This window comes from Theobroma umbraticum, unplaced genomic scaffold (genome assembly GCF_002168275.2).
Source record: "Theobroma umbraticum cultivar Fairchild unplaced genomic scaffold, ASM216827v3 scaffold_51.0, whole genome shotgun sequence".
In the NCBI taxonomy this organism is placed as follows: domain Eukaryota; kingdom Viridiplantae; phylum Streptophyta; class Magnoliopsida; order Malvales; family Malvaceae; genus Theobroma; species Theobroma umbraticum.
The window spans coordinates 3,309,997-3,319,854 of NW_018397260.1; the positions used below are offsets into that span (position 1 = coordinate 3,309,997).

The window sequence follows — 9,858 nt, forward strand, 5'->3', positions numbered from 1 at the left end:
TTATTGAAAAGACCAGACCACTTCCGATGAACTGGAAAATAGGAAGAAGATGCCGTGAACATTCCTTTAGATGTTGTAATTTACAAGGTCTCGCCAATTTCTAATAAGTATATTAATATAGAAGTTAAACATCTTTAATGGGACGTTATTTCCAGTCATGGCCACATAGATTGGGATCTTCTTCAATTCGATTAAATCCAACAGTTGTTCCTTACCTGATTTTAATACAAAAAAATATATGGAATAAATTCAATTGCAAGTAAACTTTTCTCTTGTGCCTTGCAAAATCCATTCCAAGTCAAATGTATGATAAAGCCATCAAACTAAGCAAGGAAGCATTCAAAGTCAATTTATTGGTGTGTCCATGGTAGATAAACTATATATATAGGAAAATTAAGCTGCCAAAAGACGTAAAATAAGATAGAAAGAAAAGCAAAGAGGCACTCAATTTCCAAAGTCCAAGCTTCACAATTTGCAAGCTTTTATTTTTAAACAAAGCAGGGATAACAAGTCCTTCCCATAGTTGGTATGCAAAAGCTTGCATTATTCTATACAGTTCAGAGTTTGTATTACAGCCATACATGGACATAATACTACTTCCTTTGTTTTTCACTCAAGCCAAGAACTTTTCCAGCAAGTTCCCAAAAAAGAAGCTTGTTTTGGCCCATCCACTAGTCTCAGCCTCAGGTGCTTTGGCACTGGCTGGATCCTTCTTTACATTAAGCATCATTGTGTGTCCGATTTCTTTGCGAAGCGCTTCAATCGTCTTTGTATCTACTGGATTCCCATAAGCATCCCTCACATAGAAAACATTCACTGCTTGCTCCCCAACTGTTGACACCCCTGCTCTTCTAACGGACAATCCATTCTCTCGGAGAATCCTTGTTACCTCAGACAACAAGCCAACTCTATCCTTTGCACAGAGCTCCAGACTTAAACCCTGCATTCGTTATATGCATCTTAGATGACAAGAAAACGGGTGTTTCTCATCAGAAACAGAATAGCTTTTGTTTGTTGTCCTAAGGACTTGTCAACGCAAAAGGCAGACATTGTTATTCATCAATCTCATGACTTCTTCTCGTTTCATCAATATGAAGAAATACAACCGACAGTAAATAAAAAGAAAATAGCTGTCATTTAAAATTAAAAGAGGAGAGTTATTTTCCTCATTTCATTGATCAACTTGTTATGCTTGTTGAATTTTCAAGGCAAACAAATAATTGAAGTTCATATAAGCTGACTTCTTCAATTAGAGACCTGCATATTCCATGTAACATTTAGGCACCGCTAAATTTGTAAGCAAAGTGTCAAGGCACACAAATTGCCAGATATGCATTAAAGGGAGAGTAGGAACTAAGGATTACAGTTTATTAAAAGGAAGGCTTTATTGGTTAAGCATGAGCTAAGGATTATAGTTTATTAAATGGAAGATTTTATTGGTTAAGCACCTTTGCCACATCAATTTGCCGTCCCCTTTTTCTGATTAATTTAAAATTGTCTAAAAAGTTTGGTTTTACCCCTCTTGCATCGAACATGCATTTTGCTTGTCCTGACAATCAGTTCCTTTGCTGCAGTTTTATGCTTTAGTTTGCTTCCTGTTCAAACAAACTTTTTTGCTGTTCTATGAAGCTCAGTTATTTTTCATTGGTGGAACATCCAAGCAGAAAATAAACTTATGAATTCATAGTAAAAGTTTGACTATCCTTAAAGGAATAAGCGGATCATGTTTTTCTCCTTACTATGTATTGAGGAAAAGAACATTCAGCATAACATCTTATGGAAAAGTTGTGCCTCATACTCTGTCATGGGAAACAGTTTCAGAGAAGCACATACACAATCATCAATAGCAAAGAAGAGAGTAGTTCCTGGAATTCATCTTGAATACTGAATGTAAAATCTTAAGATGTCACGACCCTAGCTTTTTCATGTTCTAGTAGTAATTTGTGTGATATGCAGCAGCTCCACAGCAGATATGGATGAGACTTACTCTAACCAGACGCTAGCAAATATTTTTTCTAAGCAACGAAAGACCTTTGTTTTCATGAATCATCTCATATGGCACAGAATTTCTGACTACTAAAAAACATTCTACACATTTGCATTAGAGGAACATCAACAGCTATTTAACAGTTCACATTGAGAATTCAGTGCAGCAGAACCATTTAGAAACAAAAATTTTTAACTAGAAACCAGAAGATTGTCTCTATTTATGCAATAATACTGGCTAAACATTAACAGAACGTTTCAGTTAGTCACACTACTTACCTCACTTACTCTTCTGTGAATTGCAGCTTCTAGACATTTAATAACCCTTTCTTTCTCACCTTCAGTATCGAGTGTGCAGCCATCCATGTGGCGAATAAAATATTCCTACAATTTGAAAGGCATTATGATCATTTATGCATATTTTGGTCCGTCTGATTCAATTTTGAGTTAACAGAGTGATGAAAGGATGGATGTGACTATAGAAAGTTTACAATGAATGGCTGAGTGCTATGGAAGCATAAGTGGTGTCAATATTAAATGCCATGTCAAGATAGCTGTTTACTTAGATACTCTTTTGATAACCCCAATTTTTCAAAATTTTACTGTCCCAAAACAAATGAACAGCCGATTACAGTGAGGCATTTTACGGACTCCTTATTGCACCCCACTTTTATAAAGGTCATTAATCTTTTAAATCAAACTGGTGCCTTATCAAATGTATATAACTGATTGATAAGTTGTATAAAAATGGAATAAAGGAGTTTTTACTCATAAATGTGATGTATATTACAATTTGAACATATAAACCATCTTTGTTTCCTACTTTCTTTCTTTTTTTTTTTCTGGTGGCAACTTAGAAACAGTGCAAAATGATTTTTCTGAAGGCAGTGCTTGGTTCTTTCCTTTTGAAAGGCTATGACAAATGACTTGCATACCTGTAAAGCATAGGGACCATTGGATGAGATGTTGGCATGAAAAACTACATATTGCATGTCTGTAAGTGTGCAGACAATGTCAAACATCAGCTTAGCTCGATCTTTGCACCGGACACTAACAACTGAGTACCCTTTCTCCTCACAACGCTCAACCGTGATCTTTGGTTTGAAGGAAGGAGGATAGTCAACCTCAGTTGTCACTCCACCACCTTCATAATCCCTATCAGCAAACAGCATTTGGTGAAGCCGCCGATCAATATGTGTGAATCCCATGGAGAAGCTGGTACGAGCCACTTTGTCATCATCCTCACAACCACGCAGGATGTGCTTAAGCTGCTCCTCCATAATAGACAGTCTGTTTGGTTCACCCACAGCACGGCTGGTGGTATCATCATTGACGTAGAGCACACATGCAATTCGTCTATTATGTGTCCATACTTCTGCAGCAGCCACATTAAAGTGAAGATTGGCAAGGACAGCAGAGATCTCTGATAAGAGACCAGGCCTGTCCCTCCCAATGAGTTCAATTGCTGTGTGATTACCAACACAGTGCACCCCAACACGTTTGCCAGGGCAATTTTTCATCCCATCTGTGGTGTGGCCCTTAGGTCCTAGAGCCTGTTGAAAGAAAACGTATATATAAGATGTAATACAAGTATAAAAAAGTGCACTCAACATGACATGGAGAATAATGGCAGGAAACAGTTGCTGAGGTAGTTATTCTCTGCTTTTTTTTTTTTTTAAAGTTTGATGAATTATTATAATCCCTTTTCTGTTTTTATTCGTCTCTAGTGGGAATGATAACAGGCAAGGGACAACTATTTATGAGGAAAGAAGGTGCTATCTAAACAATTGCTGTGGCTTTAAATAAAATGGCGAATGATGCTCTTCATACTTCACTCCATAATGTTATGAGGGGAAATAAGAGGAAACGCCCATATGGAGCATTTTGGGCAATCCTTACCACTTATTCATGTACCTGCGAGTTCTGCATTAATCAATACAAAATTGCCAGTAAATATAAGTTGGACAAATAAATATACAGAACATGAGAGTAGCAACACGGAGGAGCTATGGATGACTAAGGCAACAGTGGGCCTCATGAAGAGGGGAAAGAGAGGGAGAATTCATCATCCAGAAATAGAATGGTTAAGCAAAAGCTTCTGTCACTTGGTTCCCTTGTGTATCTGTATGATTGTAGCCCAAATGGAAATTTCAAACTCTACTAGCTAAGCATTTTTGGGGCAATTTTGGTACATAAAAGAAGATGAGTTAGAGAAGAAAAGACAGGGCATACCCTCTCTATGTAATCGATGGTTTTTCCATCAGTAATCTGTTTCCCTTGTTGATCAGTGACGTGAAACACTGTTTGCAAAGAACAAAAATGTCAATACCCACTCAGTATTAAGGGGGAAGAAGGGGAGTGGGGTGGGGTGGCAGATTATTAGGAGAGGGACATAAGGATATTGTCCTGATATAACCGTACAAATTAATGGTTATCCATAACTGATGTGTTTAGAAATAAAAACAAGAGTGGAACTGCACTCTGTTCTACCGTTAAGTAAGGATCTTTTGTGGGAAAATTTATTGCAAGCATAATAAAGGCACTGAGCTCTAAAGCCTAACATAAAAAATCGATAAATATTAGTATATTGATACCATCCATGAACCATCCGCCATCAGAGGAGACGTAAGCTTTGGTAATAATGAAGTCGAGGTCTGTTAGTATTTGCACAACTTCCAGAAGTATTCCAGGTTTATTCACGCTGTCAACCTAAATGTACATAATGAATTAGCTGTTGGCACTAAGAATGTTAGACAGCTCCCAGGTGAATTCAACAGCCAGCGAGGCATAAACTTTATTTGCATTGAATTTTACCTTTACTACAGTACAGTCTCTGCAACTAGTGTTGTCCACAGACACCCTGCTGGAATAAGTATGAGAATCAAAGAGTTATACACTATAGAAAGATGTGACCTGCAAAAATGTGTCTAAGTCTCTGATACAGTGGCCTGCCCTCTTAATAGAAAAAAGAAAAAACAACTTATACAGCCAAAATACACTTGGGTTGCATAAAATTGTCAATGTACATATTTTAACAAACTGTAAATCCCAAGAACTACAGTGACTCAACCATCAAGGTAGTTGAATGTAGTTGCTTGTTTTGGAACAAAAATTGATAACTAATATTTAACAAAAGCATATAGAGAAAGAAACGGAACCTTGGAGGATTGATTCTGACACTCAGGTTCTCATACTCAGGATCAAAGTATGGCCAACAAACTTTAGCCATTTAAACCACAGCTTCACAAAAAACCAGATGTTGTTTCTTTTTCTGCGTCACAGCAGACAAGCTCAGCACCAGGTGATATACATTAATTATTTAAGGAGAAATCTATCATGCCATCTCCCCCAAAACTAGTGTTCAATTTTAAACAAGTAGATACAAGATATTATGATTAGTCTATCAGCTAGCAACCCGTGAAAATATTCCATATCCCTAATTAAACCCCCTAAAACTGAAAGTATCCCAGTCAAAGAACATGTAGTATATGTTGAAATTTAAGAACAAAGGGGCATTAAGTATTGCAAGCCATCCAACAATGATGGAGGTGAACATCCTGCATGAATTAGCTGATTTTTGGCCAGAAGGATGGAACAGTGACCATCTAAATCGCAGTTATCTGTCGACACTTGATATCAAACTAAAAGTTAAGAACAATTCCAAAGTCTCAAAACACTTTTTGAATATGAGAAAAGAAATTGAGAAAGCTTAATAAGTTCTACACATATCAAACTGAGTGCATTGTAGGTGCAACTAAAGAGTTGTAAGCTACAATCATAGACAATATTTTTAAATTTTTATCTAAGAGAGGGAGAGAACTACCGTTTCTGAGGAAGACAAGAAAGGCTTCTTGATGATTTAGCTTGCAGTTAAGGTTGCCCAACGTGGCAAGCCCTTATTGATTGAAATCAGGTTCACATTATAGCAGCAAATATCTGTAAATAAAGCGCAGGAAAAATAAATAAATAAAGCCAATACATTGTTATGCAAAACCTAGCGATGCAAACAAATTAAAATCTCTATATATTATCATTATAAGGGCCTCTATCTATGTATTGATCATGAAAGATGACTTAGGACAATGCCTTTTTTCGCCAATATTTTGCGATATGTTACAAAGGCTGAAGGTTTACAAACCTTTATGACTGATAAGAAGTTCAAAATAACAAAGGTGCTTTTTTCCATGATTATCCTCCATTGTTTTACATGTGTCAGAACTTGGTGTACTTAATAATTTTTCATTCCAAGCAAAGGAGATATGTAAAAAATTTAATCCAAGCTATGTAACAAAGTAGCCAATACAGGAGAAAGCCCACTATGTTTAACTTGAACTGTTACATCAACTCCTACACACAGGAAGGAAATTCTCAAGCTTTGGCTTAGTATGTTTAACTTGATCGATGGTAACACAGGTTGCAACAGTTATCTGAACTTTTATAATTAAGGGTACCTGTAAGATTCAAAACTTGGAATAAGTAACAAGCAAGTGGAATACTGCACTAAATTGGCCTTTATGGTAAGGTATGGAAAAGACAAAGGGATTCAAAGCATCCCACTGCTCTACAAACTAAATAACATAATGGAAACCAAAGTATCTTTTTCCTTGCAGGGGAGCCAACCCCAGAGAGAGAGAGTGCATTTTGAATCCCTGTGAAAAAGTAGATAGTAGGGCTTTCTATGGTTGCCTTGGTGACACATCTTATGGGCCCCACAACCATGAGACAGTCTATGATCAGAATTAATGCTAGCAAGGAAAAGCTAAGAACAAAAGTAGACCAAAACGACTTTGAATTGACTCGAGGATTTGATTCTTAACAGTTACCTTTTCCCTATCATCCATATCACGACAGTCCGTTCTTCTGAAACAAGACCTCACAATCGGCATCACCGCCGTCTGATCTAATTCTGTTGTTCCGTTATTGTTGTTTACAGGTAAAAAATCTGTAGAAAACTCAACTTTAATGGTAAATATTTATCACTCTTGAGTCACCAGTCATTACCATTGAGCAAAAGAGAGAAAAAGAGAAATCAACAATTAATCAGTCAAAGCTTGAAAACTGAAACTGCTGCAAGACCCATCCTACAACATACCAACGAGAGCTGATTTTCTTTATCCAAGTTCTATCAAAAGAAGAAGAAGAAGAAGAAGAAGCCACTGAATCTCGAAAGAATTCTGCGAATTCTCAGACGTAATAACATGGAGAAACAAATAATCCAACTTCCAAGTTCCAACAAAGAGAATTGTGTAGAATTTCTTAATTTCAAAAGAAACATGAAAGAATAAATGGAAACTCCAACTGAAAAATCCAACTCTTAAATAAGATGACTTAACTGGAAAACAGGCAAATATGCAATTATATATATATATATATATATGGTAATTAAAATAAGAACTTCATCATGCAGAAAAACCAAAAGAAAATACATATTACACGTAGAGAACAGCTGTCAGGAGATATGTTTAAAGGCAAAGATGTATATTACCTCTGAAAGTCCCTTCACAAGTTTATACAGCTTAGCTGCTGCTGCTTCTTCTTCTTCTTCTTCTTCTTCGAGCAAAGAAGAGAAAAGCTTTGTTCTTTTCTGTGAATGAATGAATGTTTTAAAAAGAGATTTAGTTTTGTATGCTATGCTTTTCTACGTCGGAATACCACTTTCACAACAACATGCTTTGCTTTGCTTTCTCTTTCTCTGTCTCAAAAAATTCCATCTTTATTTTCCTGAGTAATGAGAGCAGCTGAGGGGAAAATGGGCGATGGAGTGGCGTTGAGATTTAAATATGGGTCATTGCAGCCAATGATTAACATTTAATAATTTCGTTAATTACTCAGAAATGACGCGGCGACCAAACACCCTTCTCCTTCTATTTTGTGTCAGGATAGTTGTTAACCCATTCTCAGTTTGTGCGCGTGACCATGACTTCACTCTCGTGCGCTCCCTGCTGCTTGTTCTTTTTTTTTCCCCCTTTAATAAGAAAAAAACAAAAAATTGTTACGGTCTAATCATTATTGAAATGCCTTGCAGCTGCTTCTTTTTATTTTTTTTAAAAAATTAATATATTGAATTAGTTTTTTAACAATTATTTTTTAAAATCAATAATAAAGAGAAACTTTCAAATTAGCTATAGTAATTAATGTGTTTTCTTCAAAATTTAAGGAGTACACAGTAATTTTTTTATCTTATTTATGTAGTTAAATTTAAAATTAAATAGATTAATATCAAGTTCAGATTTTTTTTTAGTTTTTGAAGTTGGTTTTGTTACCGACATTTAAATATATTATTCTATTCAAATTTACGGGTTATAATTGTATTTTTATCACTTAAGTTAAATTTAAGTAGTTTATATATATCAAACATCGTACATCTTAATATATTTAATTATTTATATTTATTTTGTTTTAGTAGATTTGATTATTCAAAGATTCTAAAATTTATAATAGTTATCATTTTTATTTTAAATTTTATAAATGATAGTAGCCAACAAAACCAAATTTTCAAAATGAAATCCAAAACCTAATTGAATAGAATTTATTTTTATAATTATTGAATTCAAAAATCAATTCTCATACAAATAATAGATTTAACCTAAATCAAATCCATCATCTCTCTTCAATTTAAATTTCAATAGAGAAAGAGAGATGTGAAGGAAAAAAAAAATTGTCAAAATTGTATAAGATTGCTTATTCTAAAATTGTCTGAGAACAACTAATAATTGCTGATGAATATTTGAAGAGTGATAAAAATTTATATTTTTAAGTATTTGATTTAATGATAAGTATACATATTTTGAATTTAAAAGAATTTATTTAGAATGTTTTATTTTTTCGAAAAATATAAATGTTTAGAAAGAAGACGAAATGATAAAAAAAAAAACAAAAGAAAGACCGAAAAGAGGCGCGTGAATTAATACTGGTAAAGAAGGAGCGTGAAGTGCATCTTGGGGCAATGGGTTGTAGTGCTGCTCCATGGCTGGCTATTAGCCCTTTGCGTAAGGAAATTACAAAAAAGGACCCTATGCATAAGGAAACTGACTAAATTTGGTTTTCGGCTTTGGACATAAAGTGGAAAACTAGGAAGGATCAATTGGGGACCGTTGATTCGCCATGTGGTGCTGCAAAAGATGGTGATGATGGGATGGTTAGGGTGAATTTAGTTATCGATGAGAATGTCTGTACAAATGGGGCATAAAAACTTGGCGGCAATTTTCATTATTAATGAAAGAATGGTTTACACACAAATGGGATGTAGGGCCCTTCGCCGACTTTAAAGATGACACTATCAAAATGTGGCAAAATTCTCATCCTAAATTCAATCTTTAAACCAAACGTATTTACTCTCTTTTATTTTGTTTTAACTTTAGCTAATGTCACATGTTATTTTTTAAAAAAAAAAATTTTAAAAATTAAATTATATTTTTTAAAATAAAAAATTATATATTAATTAATAAATCAAATATCCACTATCACATATTACTTTACCTATGTAATATATACTTCACTTTTACTATGTATCTTAAGTCCATTATTAAATCCCTAATGGCTTTGATTACATACTATTTTCGAAAGGATTAAATTCTTTCAAACACGTTAGCCGAAAGGGGTTTGGGTAGTTGAATTACAGTTATGGTGCAAAGAAATGGATAAGCAATGAGAGGTGCAGGCGTGGGCTAATGAATCGTACTTTTCCATTTAATTGGAACCAAGAGAAACCGAATCCAATTCCGACTTTGTTAACTTCATTGAGAACCTAAACGTCACTGAATTTTCACAATTTCATAGGTTTCTAAAACTACGCCTTTTGCCTTTGTGAAGGAATCGGGATCACATGCTCCCCTCATTTTGTGTTTTTTAATCGGAGCTTGATGCTTTTAT

At 34.8% G+C, this 9,858-nt stretch overlaps 1 protein-coding gene across 5 annotated transcripts; it reads right to left on the reverse strand.

The window, feature by feature from the left end:
- Positions 1–423: 423 nt before the first annotated feature.
- On the reverse strand, positions 424–7,746 carry ACR3 (ACT domain repeat 3). 5 transcript variants are annotated; one of them, XM_021428348.2, is made up of 10 exons: positions 7,472–7,746; positions 6,810–6,928; positions 5,810–5,922; positions 5,145–5,257; positions 4,801–4,849; positions 4,581–4,695; positions 4,219–4,286; positions 2,922–3,539; positions 2,275–2,370; positions 424–940 (listed from the first exon to the last, which is right to left on the reverse strand). In XM_021428348.2, exons 4-10 carry the CDS (start codon positions 5,213–5,215, stop codon positions 614–616), a joined length of 1,344 nt encoding a protein of 447 aa, XP_021284023.1. In that variant the 5' UTR covers positions 5,216–5,257; positions 5,810–5,922; positions 6,810–6,928; positions 7,472–7,746; the 3' UTR covers positions 424–613. The 5 variants fall into 5 exon arrangements, with proteins under 5 accessions (XP_021284023.1, XP_021284022.1, XP_021284019.1 ...); XM_021428347.2 differs by having other exon boundaries at positions 2,266–2,370; positions 4,801–4,846; positions 7,472–7,745; XM_021428344.2 differs by having other exon boundaries at positions 2,266–2,370; positions 7,472–7,745.
- Positions 7,747–9,858: the final 2,112 nt, after the last annotated feature.